Genomic DNA, 17,878 nt, shown 5'->3' with positions numbered 1-17,878 from the left:
GCTGACAGACCGTCGTAGCAGCAGCAATTAGCTTATGGAGGGACAGAGCTGACAGACCGTCTTCGTAGCAGCAGCAGCAATTAGCTTATGAAGGGACAGAGCTGACAGACCGTCGTAGCAGCAGCAGCAGCAGCAGCAGCAATTAGCTTATGAAGGGACAGAGCTGACAGACCGTCGTAGCAGCAGCAATTAGCTTATGGAGGGACAGAGCTGACAGACCGCCGTAGCAGCAGCAATTAGCTTATGGAGGGACAGAGCTGACAGACCGTCGTAGCAGCAGCAATTAGCTTATGGAGGGACAGAGCTGACAGACCGTCGTAGCAGCAGCAATTAGCTTATGGAGGGACAGAGCTGACAGACCGTCGCCGCAGCAGCAGCAGCAATTAGCTTATGAAGGGACAGCGCTGACAGACCGTCGTAGCAGCAGCAGCAGCAGGAGCAATTAGCTTGTGAAGGGACAGAGCTGACAGACCGTCGTAGCAGCAGCAGCAATTAGCTTATGGAGGGACAGAGCTGACAGACCGTCGTCGCAGCAGCAGTTAGCTTATGGAGGGAAAGAGCTGACAGACCGTCGTCGTAGCAGCAGCAATTAGCTTATGGAGGGACAGAGCTGACAGACCGTCGTCGTAGCAGCAGCAATTAGCTTATGCAGGGACAGATGTGACAGACCGTCGTCGTAGCAGCAGCAATTAGCTTATGGAGGGACAGAGATTCAGACCGTCAAAGCAGCAGCAATTAGCTTATGGAAGGACAGAGCTGACAGACCGTCGTAGCAGCAGCAGCAATTAGCTTATGAAGGGACAGAGCTGACAGACCGTCGTAGCAGCAGCAGCAATTAGCTTATGAAGGGACAGAGCTGACAGACCGTCGTAGCAGCAGCAGCAATTAGCTTATGGAGGGACAGAGCTGACAGACCGTCGTAGCAGCAGCAGCAATTAGCTTATGGAGGGACAGAGCTGACAGACCGTCGTAGCAGCAGCAGCAGCATTTAGCTTATGGAGGGACAGAGCTGACAGACCGTCGTCGTCGTAGCAGCAGCAGCAATTAGCTTATGAAGGGACAGAGCTGACAGACCGTCGTAGCAGCAGCAGCAATTAGCTTATGAAGGGACAGAGCTGACAGACCGTCGTAGCAGCAGCAGCAATTAGCTTATGGAGGGACAGAGCTGACAGACCGTCGTAGCAGCAGCAGCAATTAGCTTATGGAGGGACAGAGCTGACAGACCGTCGTAGCAGCAGCAGCAGCATTTAGCTTATGGAGGGACAGAGCTGACAGACCGTCGTCGTAGCAGCAGCAGCAGCAATTAGCTTATGGAGGGACAGAGCTGACAGACCGTCGTAGCAGCAGCAGCAGCAGCAAGTAGCTTATGGAGGGACAGAGCTGACAGACCGTCGTCGTAGCAGCAGCAATTAGCTTATGGAGGGACAGAGCTGACAGACCGTCGTCGTCGTAGCAGCAGCAATTAGCTTATGGAGGGACAGAGCTGACAGACCGTCGTCGTCGTAGCAGCAGCAATTAGCTTATGGAGGGATAGAGCTGACAGACCGTCGTCATCGTAGCAGCAGCAATTAGCTTATTGTGGGACAGAGCTGACAGACCGTCGTAGCAGCAGCAGCAATTAGCTTATGAAGGGACAGAGCTGACAGACCGTCGTAGCAGCAGCAGCAATTAGCTTATGGAGGGACAGAGCTGACAGACCGTCGTAGCAGCAGCAGTAATTAGCTTATGGAGGGACAGAGCTGACAGACCGTTGTAGCAGCAGCAGGAATTAGCTTATGGAGGGACAGAGCTGACAGACCGTCGTAGCAGCAGCAGCAATTAGCTTATGGAGAGACAGAGCTGATAGACCGTCGTAGCAGCAGCAGCAATTAGCTTATGGAGGGACAGAGCTGACAGACCGTCGTAGCAGCAGCAATTAGCTTATGGAGGGACAGAGCTGACAGACCGTCGTCGTAGCAGCAGCAATTAGCTTATGGAGGGACAGAGCTGACAGACCGTCGTCGTAGCAGCAGCAATTAGCTTATGGAGGGACAGAGCTGACAGACCGTCGTCGTAGCAGCAGCAATTAGCTTATGGAGGGACAGAGCTGACAGACCGTCGTCGTAGCAGCAGCAATTAGCTTATGGAGGGACAGAGCTGACAGACCGTCGTCGTCGTCGTAGCAGCAGCAATTAGCTTATGGAGGGACAGAGCTGACAGACCGTCGTCGTAGCAGCAGCAATTAGCTTATGGAGGGACAGAGCTGACAGACCGTCGTCGTAGCAGCAGCAATTAGCTTATGGAGGGACAGAGCTGACAGACCGTCGTCGTAGCAGCAGCAATTAGCTTATGGAGGGACAGAGCTGACAGACCGTCGTCGTAGCAGCAGCAATTAGCTTATGGAGGGACAGAGCTGACAGACCGTCGTCGTCGTAGCAGCAGCAATTAGCTTATGGAGGGACAGAGCTGACAGACCGTCGTCGTAGCAGCAGCAATTAGCTTATGGAGGGACAGAGCTGACAGACCGTCGTAGCAGCAGCAATTAGCTTATGGAGGGACAGAGCTGACAGACCGTCGTCGTCGTAGCAGCAGCAATTAGCTTATGGAGGGACAGAGCTGACAGACCGTCGTCGTCGTAGCAGCAGCAATTAGCTTATGGAGGGACAGAGCTGACAGACCGTCGTCGTCGTAGCAGCAGCAATTAGCTTATGGAGGGATAGAGCTGACAGACCGTCGTAGCAGCAGCAGCAATTAGCTAAATGCTAAGGAGCAACATGGCAAGCAACGGCGAACCAGAACTAGAAGACGCCCCAGTATCATTCTGGTCTGTCGTTTGGAAACATTTTGGTTTCCCTGTAAACTATAACGGGATTTCCAACGAGTGGTGGATATAACTTCTACAACATGTAGGGCTCTGTTCATTGCTGATAGCCTGTTAGTGGCAATACGAGTAACATGACTACTCATCTGCGCCGACATCGCCCCAAAGTGCCAATCGGTGGGACAAGGTGAAAAAAGGAAACGGAAACCAATTCTCTTCACAGCCTTCAGACAACAACATGCGTCTGACTCCGGTAGGAGTAAAGAAATAAACGCAGCGTTGGCAGAAGTCATAGCAGCAGATATGAGACACTTCTCTGTGGTAGAGAATGAGGGGTTCAGAAACATGTTTGAAGTGGTCGAGCCGCGCTTCACTATTCCTTCCCGTACACATTTTGCCAAGACACTATATACTCCTGTTGAAGTTCTGTTTTTAAATGACTGTTTTATTTCCTGTTATAAAGCAGGCACTGCTGTTTTTGTTGTTCCTTTTGTTTCCATATGCTCCGGGGAATTCAAGCTACCCATGTTTACAATTATAATAAATGGAAAATCTAAATACAAATTACATATTTCTCAGGCATTTATTTTTGTCGATGTACCGAACCGTGACACCACTGTACCGTGACACCACTGTATCGTACCGTGACACCACTGTATCGTACCGAACCGTGTTTGGTGAACCGTTTCACCCCTACTGTGATGATATTTTGGCCATATCGCCCAGCCCTACTGTCTACACGTGTGTGAGTGACAGGTTCTAAATGCCTCCTTGTCAATGACGGAACATAGTAAACACAATTCCTCTCATTTATTCAATACTGGCATGACCTATGATGTCCAGGGTCGATGTATGACCTCATTTATGTAACTACTATGTTATTGTAACAATGTCATCTCCACTGTCCCTGAGGCTGAGAGATGGTATCTATTGGGAGTCATGATCTCTAGTCCTATGCCCTCTCCTCTTCAGTAATAGTCAAGAAGCTAACAGAGATTTATCTGCTCCAGTCTAGAGGCAGGTTTCCCAGACAGATTAATCCTTGAGAGACTTGGTACAGGTAACTTCCAGCTGTGAAACCGGTGTGATGTGTGGTCCTGGATGTAGAATATACCTGCTGACTGATCTGTGGTTAACCTGGAGCCTCTACCTGTTATACAGTACACTGCCTCTACCTGTTGTACAGCATAAGGGAAGTCAGCAACCGATTTTACTCAGGCAGTTAGGAAAGCTAAGGCTAGCTTTTTCAAACAGAAATTTGCTTCTTGTAGCACTAATTCCAAAAAGTTTTGGGACACTAAAGTCCATGGAGAATAAGAGCACCTCCTCCCAGCTGCCCACTGCTCTGAGGATAGGAAACACTGTTACCATCAATAATTTCAAGAAGCATTTTTCCACGGCTGGCCATGCTTTCCACCTGGCTAACCCTACCCCGGCCAACAGCTCTGCACCCCCTGCAGCAACTTGACAACCCCCCCCCCAAATTGTTGCAGCCCCAATTACTAGCATATTCAACCTCTTTCGTATCATCTGAGATTCCCATGGATTGGAAAGCTGCCGCGGTCATCCCCCTCTTCAAAGGGGGAGACACTCTAGACCCTAACTGTTATAGACCTATATCCATCCTGCCCTGCCTTTTTTTTTAAATCTTCTTAAAGCAAGTTAATAAACAGATCACCGACGATTTCGAATCCCACCGTACCTTCTCCACTATGCAATCTGGTTTCCGAGCTGGTCATGGGTGCACCTCAGCCACGCTCGAGGTCCTAAACGATATCATAACCGCCATCGATAAGAGACAGTACTGTGCAGCCGTATTCATCAACCTGGCCATTGCTTTCGACTCTGTCAATCACCGCATTCTTATCGGCAGACTCAACAGCCTTGGTTTCTCAAATGACTGCCTCTCCTGGTTCACCAACTACTTCGCAGATAGAGTTCAGTGTGTAAAATCGGAGGGCCTGTTGTCCGGACCTCTGGCAGTCTCTATGGGGGTACCACGGTTAAATTCTCGGGCCGACTCTCTTCTCTGTATACATCAATGATGTCGCTCTTGCTGCTGGTGATTCCCTGATCCACCTCTACGCAGACGACACCATTCTGTATACTTCTGGCCCTTCTTTGGACACTGTGCTAAGTAACCTCCAGACGAGCTTCAATGCCATACAACTCTCCTTCCATGGCCTCCAACTGCTTTTATATGCTAATAAAACTAAATGCATGCTCTTCAACCGATCACTGCCCGCACCTGCCCGCCCGTCCAGCATCACTACTCTGGACGGTTCTGACTTAGAATATGTGGACAACTACAAATACCTAGGTGTCTGGTTAGACTGTAAACTCTCCTTCCAGACTCACATTAAGCATCTCCAATCCAAAATTAAATCTAGAATCTGCTTCCTATTTCGCAACAAAGCATCCTTCACTCATACTGCCAAACATACCCTCGTAAAACTGACTATCCTGCCGATCCTTGACTTCGATGATGTCATTTACGAAATAGCCTCAACATGCTACTCAGACTGCATCCAGTTTGCTATCACAGTGCCATCCGTATTGTCACCAAAGCCCCATATACTACCCACCACTGCGACTTGTATATGCTCGTTGGCTGGCCCTCGCTGTATGTCCGTCGCCAAACCCACTGGCTCCAGGTCATCTATAAGTATTTGGAAGGTAAAGCCCCGCCTTATCTCAGCTCACTGGTCACCATAGCAGCACCCACCCGTAGCACGCGCTCCAGCAGGTATATCTCACTGATCATCCCCAAAGCCAATTCCTGCTTTGGTCGCCTTTCCTTCCAGTTCTCTGCTGCAAATGACTGGAACGAATTGCAAAAATCTCTGAAGCTGGAGTCTTACATCTCCCTCTCTAACTTTAACTTTAAGCATCAGCTGTCAGAGCAGCTTACCAATCACTGTACCTGTAAACAGCCCATCCAACTACCTCCTCCCATTATTATTACCCTCTTGCTCTTTTACCCCCAGTATCTCTACTTGCACATCATCATCTGCACATCTATCACTCCAGTATTAATCTGCTAAATTGTAATTATTTCGCCTCTAGGGCCTATTTATTGTCTACCTCCCTACTCTCCTACATTTGCACACACTGTACATAGATTTTTCTATTGTGTTATTGACTGTACATTTGTTTAACTCTGTTGTTTGTGTCGTACTGCTCAGCTTTATCTTGGCCAGGTCGCAGTTGTAAATGAGAACTTGTTCTCAACTGGCCTACCTGGTTAAATAAAGGTTAAAAAAACAAGACATTCACTCAAAAGAAAATACATTCCATGTCACTCTTTCGTTAGCTGTCGTTGCGAGGTGTGGATGAAGTGTGTTGTGTTCTAACTCTCCTGTCTGCGTTTCCTTTAGTCTCCTGAAGGGGCCCATGCCAAGGATGCCTCCAAGGTCACCAAGCAGGAGGTAGGAGCTCCGTGTGTGTGTGTGTTTTTAAACAACAGCAAACATGCTTCTAATGGACCAGTCACCACACACAGTCCATACAGCAAACACTCATGCACACTGATACGTGAAGAGGTATCTTTATACATACACACTCTATCCAGTCCCACACACTACCAGCTCCTCAACACAACTGATATGTCCCCTTTCCCTCTCTCTCGCTCCCTGTTTGTGTTTCTCTGTGTCTCTCGTGTTTTCTCTGTCTCTCTGTCTCCTTCGGTAGCCCACCAGGCGGTCAGAGAGGTTGTCATCGGTAAGTTGAATAATTCCCTCTTCCGCCATCCCTCTCTCGTTCTTCCTCCCTTCTCTCTCGAGCGTTCTAATGGAGCATTCTAATGGAGCGTTGGAAAGGGCGTTCTAAATGACTATTTCATTCATTACATTTACATTTAACCTCTATGGGCTAGGTGGGACGCTTACTTCAATTTCTCAAACATATGACTATTTTACCGCTATTTAAAGACAAGACTCTCGTTAATCTAACCACACTGTCCGATTTCAAAAAGGCTTTACAACGAAAGCAAAACATTAGATTATTTCAGCAGAGTACCAAGCCAGAAATAATCAGACACCCATTTTTCAAGCCAGCATATAATGTCACCAAAACCCAGAAGACAGCTAAATGCAGCACTCACCTTTGATGATCTTCATCAGATGACAACCCTAGGACATTATGTTATACAATACATGCATGTTTTGTTCAATCAAGTTCATATTTATATCAAAAACCAGCTTTTTACATTAGCATGTGACGTTCAGAACTAGCATACCCCCCGCAAACTTCCGGGGAATTCGCTAACATTTTACTAAATTACTCACGATAAACGTTCACAAAAAGCATAACAATTATTTTAAGAATTATAGATACAGACCTCCTCTATGCACTCGATAAGTCCGATTTTAAAATAGCTTTTTGGTGAAAGCACATTTTGCAATATTCTAAGTACATAGCCCAGGCATCACGGGCTCGCTATTTAGACACCCGGCAAGTTTAGCACTCACCATAATCATATTTACTATTATAAAAGTTTGATTACCTTTTGTTGTCTTCGTCAGAATGCACACCCAGGACTGCTACTTCAATAACAAATGTTGGTTTGGTCCAAAATAATCCATCGTTATATCCGAATAGCGGCGTTTTGTTCATGCGTTCCAGACACTATCCGAAATGGTAAAGAAGTGTCGCGCGCATGGCGCAATTCGTGACAATAAAATTCTAAATATTCCATTACCGTACTTCGAAGCATGTCAACCGCTGTTTAAAATCAATTTTTACGCCATTTTTCTCGTAGAAAAGCGATAATATTCCGACAGGGAATCTCCTTTTCGGCAAACAGAGGAAAAAATCACAAAGGCGGGGGCGGTCGGGTCACGCGCATAAGCCCAGTGTCCCTTGATCGGCCACTTGAGAAAGGCGATAATGTGTTTCAGCCTGGGGCTGGAATGACGACATTCTGTTTTTTCCCGGGCTCTGAGCGCCTATGGACGACGTGGGAAGTGTCACGTTAGAGCAGAGATCCTTAGTAAAAGATAGAGATGGAAAAGAAGTTCAAGAAATGGTCAGACAGGCCACTTCCTGTAAAGGAATCTCTCAGGTTTTGACCTGCCATTTGAGTTCTGTTATACTCACAGACACCATTCAAACAGTTTTAGAAACTTTAGGGTGTTTTCTATCCATATGTAATAAGTATATGCATATTCTAGTTACTGGGTAGGAGTGGTAACCAGATTAAATCGGGTATGTTTTTTTATCCAGCCGTGTCAATAGCTCTTATCCAGAGCGACTTACAAATTGGTGCATTCACCTTATGATATCCAGTGGAACAACCACTTTACAATAGTGCATCTAAATCTTTTAAGGGGGGGGGGGTTAGAAGGATTACTTTATCCTATCCTAGGTATTCCTTAAAGATTATTCAGACCGTGAATGTTCTGAACAGGGTTCTAAAGGTGGTGGTGGTGGGGAAAACATCCCTGTAGGTTCCGTCTGGTCCTGCGCTTGGTTTTGTTCCTTTGCCCTCGTTTGCCAGACCTCTGTTCTGTTCATCCTCTGTCTGTCATAATCATGGATAATGTAGTGATAATGTTATTACATTATTACTGTACCTTACTGCTGATTATGTTATAGATAATTTATCAACAGGTTCTTGTTGCTCATATACACCTCACCTTCATTAACAGGCTATATGATAGCCTGCCCTGTTTACTGATATTAAATCAACTGTTTAGTAAGTATTGATTTTAAATTGGACATAAATCTCTATCTAAGGCGTTGCCCTCTACTGGTGGGTATTGTATGGCTTCACCTATAGCCTACAATACACTTACTGTTCAGGTTTACATACATTTCCATGTTATTTTCCCATTCTATTTGCTAAGCTAATTCTATAGAAATGCCCCATTCTCTAAACTAAGCTAATTATATGGCGGTTCCCAACTCTATGCTAGAATAAGCTAAGCTAATTCTGTGGCGGTTCCCAACTCTATGCTAGAATAAGCTAAGCTAATTCTGTGGCGGTTCCCAACTCTATGCTAGAATAAGCTAAGCTAATTCTGTGGCGGTTCCCAACTCTATGCTAGAATAAGCTAAGCTAATTCTGTGGCGGTTCCCAACTCTATGCTAGAATAAGCTAAGCTAATTCTGTGGCGGTTCCCAACTCTGAGTGCTAAAGCTAACGTCTCTCTCTATCTGACCTGCAGAAACCAGCTCCTCCCAAACCTGTTGAGGTCAAGCCTAAGAAGGCTATCGCCAAGGTAAAGCCATCGAACACACACACACACACACACACACACACACACACACTGTCCAGGCATTGGAGAGTGTATCCACAGATGCATGATGGGTTTGTTTTAAAGTCCATTTGAATGTTCTCAAAGGTACTCTCAGTCCTATGTTTTTATTGTTCGTATTTGTCCTCTGTTGGGATTAGTCGACTCTGTTTCTGTGTTCTGATTTAGCTGGCTGTTATTGTTCTGATTGGCTGGCTGGCTGGCTGGCTGGCTGTCTCTCTTCTGTTTTCTGATTGGCTGGCTGTTTCTGTGCTGTGTTCTGATTGGCTTTCTCTGCCCAAAGGACATGAAGGAAAAGAAAGGTGGAGCTAAGGTGAAGGATGGCCCCTCCCATAACGGACAGGCTAGGACTGAGGTACGCTAGGCCACACCTCCAGAGGAGAGGAAGGGGGCTGGTGGTGGGATTATAATCATCTAACATGTATTCCTTCAATGTTCTCCCTGTCTCAATATCTGTCTCTCTCTCACACACACACACACACACACACACACACACACACACACACACACACACACACACACACAGATCTGTGTGTCTCGCTCCAGTGTCAGTGTGACCTACTACAGAAGTCTTGCTCCCTACTCCATGTCTGTCAGAGGCCAGAGTGAGACAGTCAGAGTCAACGGTATGACAGACAGATGGCGTGCTGTGGGATCTAGACAAGAGTGATTTAACCAGAGTGTTAGGCTGTCTCCCAAATGGAACCCTATTCCCTCAGGGATTCTTGAAAGACGAGACAATCTCCACTTTTGTTTTTCTCACAAATAACACTCGCCCGCTTAACCCGGAAGACAGCTGCACCAATGTGTCAGAGGACACACCATTCAACTGACGACTGTCATCAGCCTGCAGGCACCCGGCCCACCACAAGGAGTCGCTAGAGCACGATGAGCCAAGTAATGGCCCCCTCCCTCACTTAACCCGGACGACGCTGGGCCGATCTATGGGACTCCCGGTCACGGCCGGTTGTGACACAGCCTGGGATTGAACCCGGGTCTCTAGTCTGTAGTCCAACACCATGATGCCGTGCCTCTCGGGAACCCTGATTGTTTAGTTCTGACATTAGATTATTCAATATATTACAAATCTCCAAACTTCTTTTTATAGTTCTATATAAAACCCTGCGGGGTTCATTTCATTAGCATTTTGGCATGTTTTTCTAGGTTCAGAACATAAAACAACATGTATAAAGCCAACATTATCCCTTTGATCTAGCTCAGCAAATAATTCAATAGTTTAAGCATGTTGCAGAACAGTGATTGAAATAGTTTTTTAATAACATTGACAGAAAATAAACTATTTTAACAGGGTTAGTCATCAGTGACTGAGTTGACAAGCCACTGAAGATGTTGACAACAGGTGCTTTAAAACATACATTTTTTTTGCTTCTAAAAAAATAAAAGTTAAATACAAACATTTTGTAAAATATTGAATATTATTTGCAAATTCCCAATAAAAACCTAACTGTTCTCAGACCTTTCAGCACTCTGACCACGTTGGGGTTAGACATAAATCAGACTTATTATTTATTTATTTTTTAAATGGAGTTGACAAATCCCATATTTTTCTACTTTATTCAGTAGGTGTACTTAGTAGCAATTTGAGTTTTTTCTCAGTTTCATATGACTCAAAAAACTCATTTTAATATGAACATATTGGAACTGTAAATCATGTTTTATCTTAATCTAGAAGTGAAATTGGAATTGACAGGTTCTGGTTGTATATTGTTTAAATCTATGAAAGTAGAGGACTTTCAGGACCATGTGTTTCCTTGTTGCGCGATATGTTGACCAATCGCAGTTTAGAGAGAAATATTATTTAAAGTCAAATGGGGCAATAAACTACATGAGATACTTTTCAGAATTTTCAACACTTTTTGGGAGAGTTTGAAATTGTGATTCTTTGCTCTGGACAAGGGCATTTCCTGGCACAGAGCTGACATAGAAATGAATAATATTGAAAATATTTTTGAAAAATGCCTTGTTATATGACATATTTAAGCTCAAATAATGAAACCATCTATTTTATTTATTTTTTTATTTAACCTTTTATGTTATCAGGGAGTCATACTGACACCAAGGTCTCTTTTACAGAGGAGCACTGACTAACATAAATGATAGGAAATACATCAAAAAATAAATATAAGCTGAAAGAAAGGAGAAACACGGTCATAAAGAACAGGCACATTCATCAGTATTAAGGTCCTCAATCTGCTTTCTGAATTACCCTAGAGACCAAAGGAATTTCCATAGTTAGCCATCCGTAAAGAAATGAAGTTTCCCTGCCGGACAAGGATTGTCCCGACTTTCAAGAATCCCTCGAGCCCTACATGTCACCTTGTGCATTCTACTATGACAGACAGACAGACAGACAGACAGACAGACAGACAGACAGACAGACAGACAGACAGACAGACAGACAGACAGACAGACAGACAGACAGACAGACAGACAGACAGACAGACAGACAGACAGACAGACAGACAAAAAAAAGTTTGGACATACCTACTCATTCCAGGCTTTTTCTTTTATTATTTTTACTATTTTCTACATTGTAGAATAATATTGAAGGCATCACAACTATGAAATGACACATGGAATCATTTTAGTAACCAGAAAATGTGTTAAACAAATCAAAATATATTTGAGATTTTTCAAATAGCCACCCTTTGCCTGGATGACAGCTTTGCACACTCTTGGCATTCTCTCAACCAGCTTCACCTGGAATGCTTTTCCAACAGGAGTTCCTACATATGCTGAGCACTTGTTGGTTGCTTTTCCTTCACTCTGCGGTCCAACTCATCCCAAACCATCTCAATTGGGTTGAGGTCGGATGATTGTGGAGGCCAGGTCATCTGATGCAGCACTCCATCACTCTCCTTCTTGGTCAAATAGCCCTTACACAGCCTGGAGGGGTGTTGGGTCATTGTCCTGTTGAAAAAACAACTGATAGTCCCACTAAGCGCAAAGCAGATGGGATGGCGTATCGCTGCAGAATGCTGTGGTAGCCATGCTGGTTAATTGTGCCTTGAATTCTAAATTAATCAGACAGTGTCACCAGCAAAGCACCCCCACACCATCACACCTCCTCCATGCTTCGCGGTGGGAACCACACATGGGGAGATCATCCGTTCACATTCTCTGCGTCTCACAAAATCTCGATGGTTGGAACCAAAATCATCAGAGCAAAGAACAGATTTCCAGCAGTTCATTCCAGGTGACTACCTCATGAAGCTGGTTGAGAGAACGCCAAGAGTGTGCAAAGCTTTCAAGGCAAAGGGTGGCTACGTTGAAGAATCTTAAATATAAAATACATTTTGATTTATTAAACTTTTTGGTTACTACATGATTCCATATGTGTTATTTTTATAGTTTTGATGTCTTCACTATTATTCTACAATGTAGAAAATATTACAAAAAAAAAAACTTTGAGAAGGTGTGTCCAAACGTTTGACTGGTGCTGTGTGTGTGTGTGTCTGTGTGTGTGTGATAAATACAGTGCCTTGCGAAAGTATTCGGCCCCCTTGAACTTTTCGACCTTTTGCCACATTTCAGGCTTCAAACATAAAGATATAAAACTGTAATTTTTTGTGAAGAATCAACAACAAGTGGGACACAATCATGAAGTATAACGAAATTTATTGGATATTTCAAAAAATTGGGCGTGCAAAATTATTCAGCCCCTTTACTTTCAGTGCAGCAAACTCTCTCCAGAAGTTCAGTGAGGATCTCTGAATGATCCAATGTTGACCTAAATGACTAATGATGATAAATAGAATCCACCTGTGTGTAATCAAGTCTCCGTATAAATGCACCTGCTCTGTGATCGTCTCAGAGGTCCGTTTAAAGCGCAGAGAGCATCATGAATAACAAGGAACACACCAGGCAGGTCCGAGATACTGTTGTGGAGAAGTTTAAAGCCGGATTTGGTTACAAAAAGATTTCCCAAGCTTTAAACATCCCAAGGAGCACTGTGCAAGCGATTAATATTGAAATGGAAGGAGTATCAGACCACTGCAAATCTACGAAGACCCGGCCGTCCCTCTAAACTTTCAGCTCATACAAGGAGAAGACTGATCAGAGATGCAGCCAAGAGGCCCATGATCACTCTGGATGAACTGCAGAGATCTACAGCTGAGGTGGGAGACTCTGTCCATAGGACAACAATCAGTCGTATACTGCACAAATCTGGCCTTTATGGAAGAGTGGCAAGAAGAAAGCCATTTCTTAAAGATATCCATAAAGTGTCATTTAAAGTTTGCCACTAGCCACCTGGGAGACACACCAAACATGTGGAAGAAGGTGCTCTGGTCAGATGAAACCAAAATCGAACTTTTTGGCAACAATGCAAAACGTTATGTTTGGCGTAAAAGCAACACAGCTCATCACCCTGAACACACCATCCCCACTGTCAAACATGGTGGTGGCAGCATCATGGTTTGGGCCTGCTTTTCTTCAGCAGGGGCAGGGAAGATGGTTAAAATTGATGGGACGATGGATGGAGCCAAATACAGGACCATTCTGGAAGAAAACCTGATGGAGTTTGCAAAAGACCTGAGACTGGGACGGAGATTTGTCTTCCAACAAGACAATGATCCAAAACATAAAGCAAAATGTACAATGGAATGGTTCACAAATAATCATATCCAGGTGTTAGAATGGCCAAGTCAAAGTCCAGACCTGAATCCAATCGAGAATCTGTGGAAAGAACTGAAAACTGCTGTTCACAAACGCTCTCCATCCAACCTCACTGAGCTCGAGCTGTTTTGCAAGGAGGAATGGGCAAAAATTTCAGTCTCTCGATGTGCAGAACTGATAGAGACATACCCCAAGCGACTTACAGCTGTAATCGCAGCAAAAGGTGGCGCTACAAAGTATTAACTTAAGGGGGCTGAATAATTTTGCACGGCCAATTTTTCAGTTTTTTATTTGTTAAAAAGGTTTGAAATATCCAATAAATTTCGTTCCACTCCATAATTGTGTCCCGCTTGTTGTTGATTCTTCACAAAAAATTACAGTTTTATATCTTTATGTTTGAAGCCTGAAATGTGGCAAAAGGTCAAAGTTCAAGGGGGCCGAATACTTTCGCAAGGCACTGTATCTATCAATCATTTTGGGGGGGTATAACCTCTGTGGGTGGCTTTAACCAGTGTGTGTGCTGTAAACTAAGTGTTGGAGCACTTTAAACCTTAGCTTAAACCTTGACGTGGTTGTGTACACTAACATTGTGTGGTTGTGACTGCAGTATGAAGTGTGTGTGTGTGTGTTCCCCCATCAGTATGTACAGAACAGGATGTTGCCACCATAATTGGGGAGGACAGGCTCGTGGTAATTCCTGGAGCGGAATTAGTGGAATGGTATCATTCATAATTGCATTTCATTTACTCCATTCCTGCAATTATGATGAGCCTCTAACACATCACTGTGTGTCTGTCTGCTTGGAGAACAGTGGTGTGGACTGCTAGTGATACTTCTAACTCCCAGCTAGCTAGTAGTCTTTTCCTTGGCCTTGGAACCATGGATGGAAACATCTAACCTCCCACGGGTACTTCCTGGTCCCTTTATGACATCATGTATGACATCGTGGTATATTTGTTTCTGTCTGCAGGAGACTGAGGCTGTGAAGGCGGAGTCGGTCAAGGAGAAGGAATGAGGAAGTGGTGGGGGGGGGGGGTCTTTCTCTGACTCCTCTCAAAACAGTACCATGGAAACGGAGGATATTTTTTTTCCAGGATTTTGTAAAATGCTGATTTTTGTTTGTCCTGTGCTACTAGCAAAGAGAACCAGCAGCAACCCACACTCCTCCTTACAGTTGTGTCTCTCTCTCTCTCTCTCTCTCTCTCTCTCTCTCTCTCTCTCTCTCTCTCTCTCTCTCTCTCTCTGTCTCTCTGTCTCTCTGTCTCTCTGTCTCTCTGTCTCTCTGTCTCTCTGTCTCTCTGTCTCTCTGTCTTTCAGGAAAGGATAGAATGAAGTGACATGTTTTTATAAAATGGCCGCAAGTATTCTTCCTCTGGCAGTGGGAGGAGCCTCATGGGGTCACCATGGTGATGCCTCTCACTTCCTTTCTAAACAATGTCATGTCCTCTTGAGCGCGATGGCTCTTTTTGTGATGACATCGCTGTAAATTAAATGGACCTTCCACCTCTGACATCAGAGACCCAAGGGTCAGACTAGCCTCCTATGACATCACATGTGACCCTGACCTGAGGTGTTGCCATGGTGAATATTTGCAGATTTTTAAACAGATTTAGAAGTGTTCAGAATCGCCAGCCACTCTTGTGTTGTAATTTGTGAGTCTGTGGTTCTGTCAGAGCAGACTGTTCTAGAACTCTGGCTTCCAGAACCTCTGGGTTCCACCCTGGTTGTCTGTCAGAGCAGCATAGCAATAACAAGTGGTGCTTCTGTTCTAGAACTCTGAGGCTTCTTGAACCTCTCTGGGTTCCACCCTGCCTGTGGGGAAAACAATATTTTGAAATAAAAACCGAGTTGACATCTTGTGAGTACTGTGTGGTTTACTTCCTAGTGACCCTAGTGTATTTAGTCACTATCTGTACCCATGCAATACCCTCTTCACCTGTATTTATGCTCTGGAAAGCTCAGGCATTTCTGTGTGTGTGTGTGTGTGTGTGTGTGTGTGTGTGTGTGTGTGTGTGTGTGTGTGAGAGAGAGGTCAAGGGGGGGGGCATGTTAAATACAACTGCTGTGTCAGGAAATGAAAGATCAGCATTTCACAGAGAGGCGGGGCAGTTGAGTCTAGAGAGGCCCCCTCATTGTCCAGCCCAGGTGTCACTCAGAGCCTTGGGCCAATGATAGGCTGTGGATGTGGAAATATTTCCCCATAGAAGCAGACCTCTAGAGCAGTGTAGAGCACTGAGAAAAGGTTCAGAACTCTATAACTGTCTATAACCTTGTCATAACTGTGTAATGTTAAGGTTCTACACAGTTGTAACACAGTAAGGTTGTAACACGGTTAAGGTTGTAACACGGTTGTAACACAGTTAAGGTTATAACAGTTATAACACAGTTAAGGTTATAACAGTTGTAACACAGTTAAGGTTATAACAGTTGTAACACAGTTAAGGTTATAACAGTTGTAACACAGTTAAGGTTATAACACAGTTCTAACCTGTTGTAAGACCAATACAGAACCAATAAACTCTATAATTATGTGCCTTACTTCAACGTGATACACCTGTCTCGGTCAACGTGATACACCTGTCTCAGTCAACATGGCTGTCATTAACCCATTAGAGTCTAAACCCTGTCTTAGCTGGGGGGAGGTGGGGTTCTACTGAACTATAAGGAATTGTTTTAAGAAGGTCATACCAAGGATCATTAAGCTATTTGATTTAGAATTTGAAGACCCCTTGAAGTATCCCGAAAATATGTATAAAAAATATTCTGACAAACACAGCTCTAGCTCCGTCACTATTAACCGCAGATGTGGAAGGGCGACATCGGCCGATGCGGTGGATTGAGACTATTTTGAGATTATTTTATTATGCTAATTGGTTAGAGCAGGTAGCCTAGTGGTTAGAGCATGGGGCCTAGTGGTTAGAGACAGGTAGTCTAGTGGTTAGAGGAGGCAGGTAGCCTAGTGGTTAGAGGAGGCAGGTAGCCTAGTGGTTAGAGGAGGCAGGTAGCCTAGTGGTTAGAGGAGGCAGGTAGCCTAGTGGTTAGAGGAGGCAGGTAGCCTAGTGGTTAGAGGAGGCAGGTAGCCTAGTGGTTAGAGGAGGCAGGTAGCCTAGTGGTTAGAGGAGGCAGGTAGCCTAGTGGTTAGAGGAGGCAGGTAGCCTAGTGGTTAGAGGAGGCAGGGGGCCTAGCGGTTAGAGCATGGGGCCTAGTGGCTAGAGCAGGTAGCCTAGTGGTTAGAGCAGGTAGCCTAGTAGTTTAAGCAGGTAGCCTAGTGGTTAGAGCAGGTAGCCTAGAGGTTAGAGCAGATAGCCTAGTGGTTAGAGCAGATAGCCTAGTGGTTAGAGCAGATAGCCTAGTGGTTAGAGCAGGTAGCCTAGTAGGTGAAGCAGGTAGCCTAGTGGTTAGAGCAGGTAGCCTAGTGGTTAGAGGCAGGTAGCCTAGTGGTTAGAGGCAGGTAGCCTAGTGGTTAGAGGCAGGTAGCCTAGTGGTTAGAGGCAGGTAGCCTAGTGGTTAGAGGCAGGTAGCCTAGTGGTTAGAGGCAGGTAGCCTAGTGGTTAGAGGCAGGTAGCCTAGTGGTTAGAGCAGGTATTCTAGTGGTTAGAGCAGGTATTCTAGTGGTTAGAGCAGGTAGCCTAGTGGTTAGAGCCTAGTGGTTAGAGCAGGTAGCCTAGAGGTTAGAGCAGGTAGCCTAGTGGTTAGAGCAGGTAGCCTAGTGGTTAGAGCAGGTAGCCTAGTGGTTAGAGCATAATGGTTAGAGCAGGTAGACCAGTGGTTAATGCAGGTAGCCTAGTGGTTAGAGACAGGTAGCCTAGTGGTTAGAGCAGGTAGCCTAGTGGTTAGAGCATGGTGCCTAGTGGTTAGAGCGGGAACTAGTGGTTAGAGCAGGCAGCCTAGTGGTTAGAGGAGGTAGTCTAGTGGTTAGAGCAGGCAGCCAAGTGATTAGAGCAGGTAGCCTAGTGGTTAGAGACAGGTAGTCTAGTGGTTAGAGCAGGTAGCCTAGTGGTTAGAGCAGGTAGCAAAGTGGTTAGAGCAGGTAGCCTAGATGTTGGAGCAGGTAGCCTAGTGGTTAGATCAGGGAGCCTAGTGGTTAGATCAGGGAGCCTAGTGGTTAGATCAGGTAGCCTAGTGGTTAGATCAGGTAGCCTAGTGGTTAGAGGAGGTGGCCTAGTGGTTAGAGGCAGGTAGC

General features: G+C 45.2%; 1 protein-coding gene across 5 annotated transcripts in view; it reads left to right on the top strand.

Annotated features, from left to right (window-relative positions):
- The window catches only part of hmgn3 (high mobility group nucleosomal binding domain 3), a 91,783-nt gene extending 76,231 nt beyond the window's left edge, over window positions 1-15,552 (top strand). Inside the window, exons 2-7 of one of the 5 annotated variants that reach the window (XM_014143593.2) lie at window positions 6,178-6,228; window positions 6,491-6,520; window positions 8,968-9,021; window positions 9,341-9,412; window positions 9,584-9,683; window positions 14,666-14,731. In XM_014143593.2, coding sequence (XP_013999068.1) covers window positions 6,178-6,228; window positions 6,491-6,520; window positions 8,968-9,021; window positions 9,341-9,412; window positions 9,584-9,683; window positions 14,666-14,673 — 315 coding nt within the window. In that variant the 3' untranslated portion in view covers window positions 14,674-14,731. Of the gene's footprint in view, window positions 1-6,177; window positions 6,229-6,490; window positions 6,521-8,967; window positions 9,022-9,340; window positions 9,413-9,583; window positions 9,684-14,665 lie in introns of all 5 variants that reach the window. The other 4 variants (XM_014143595.2, XM_014143594.2, XM_045695489.1 and 1 more) reach the window with 4 other exon arrangements.
- The last annotated feature ends 2,326 nt before the right edge of the window (window positions 15,553-17,878 follow it).

This window comes from Salmo salar, chromosome ssa15, assembly GCF_905237065.1.
Source record: "Salmo salar chromosome ssa15, Ssal_v3.1, whole genome shotgun sequence".
Taxonomy (NCBI): Eukaryota; Metazoa; Chordata; class Actinopteri; order Salmoniformes; family Salmonidae; genus Salmo; species Salmo salar.
The sequence above is the reverse complement of the archived record's forward strand: the minus strand, read 5'-3'. Positions and strand labels throughout refer to the sequence as shown.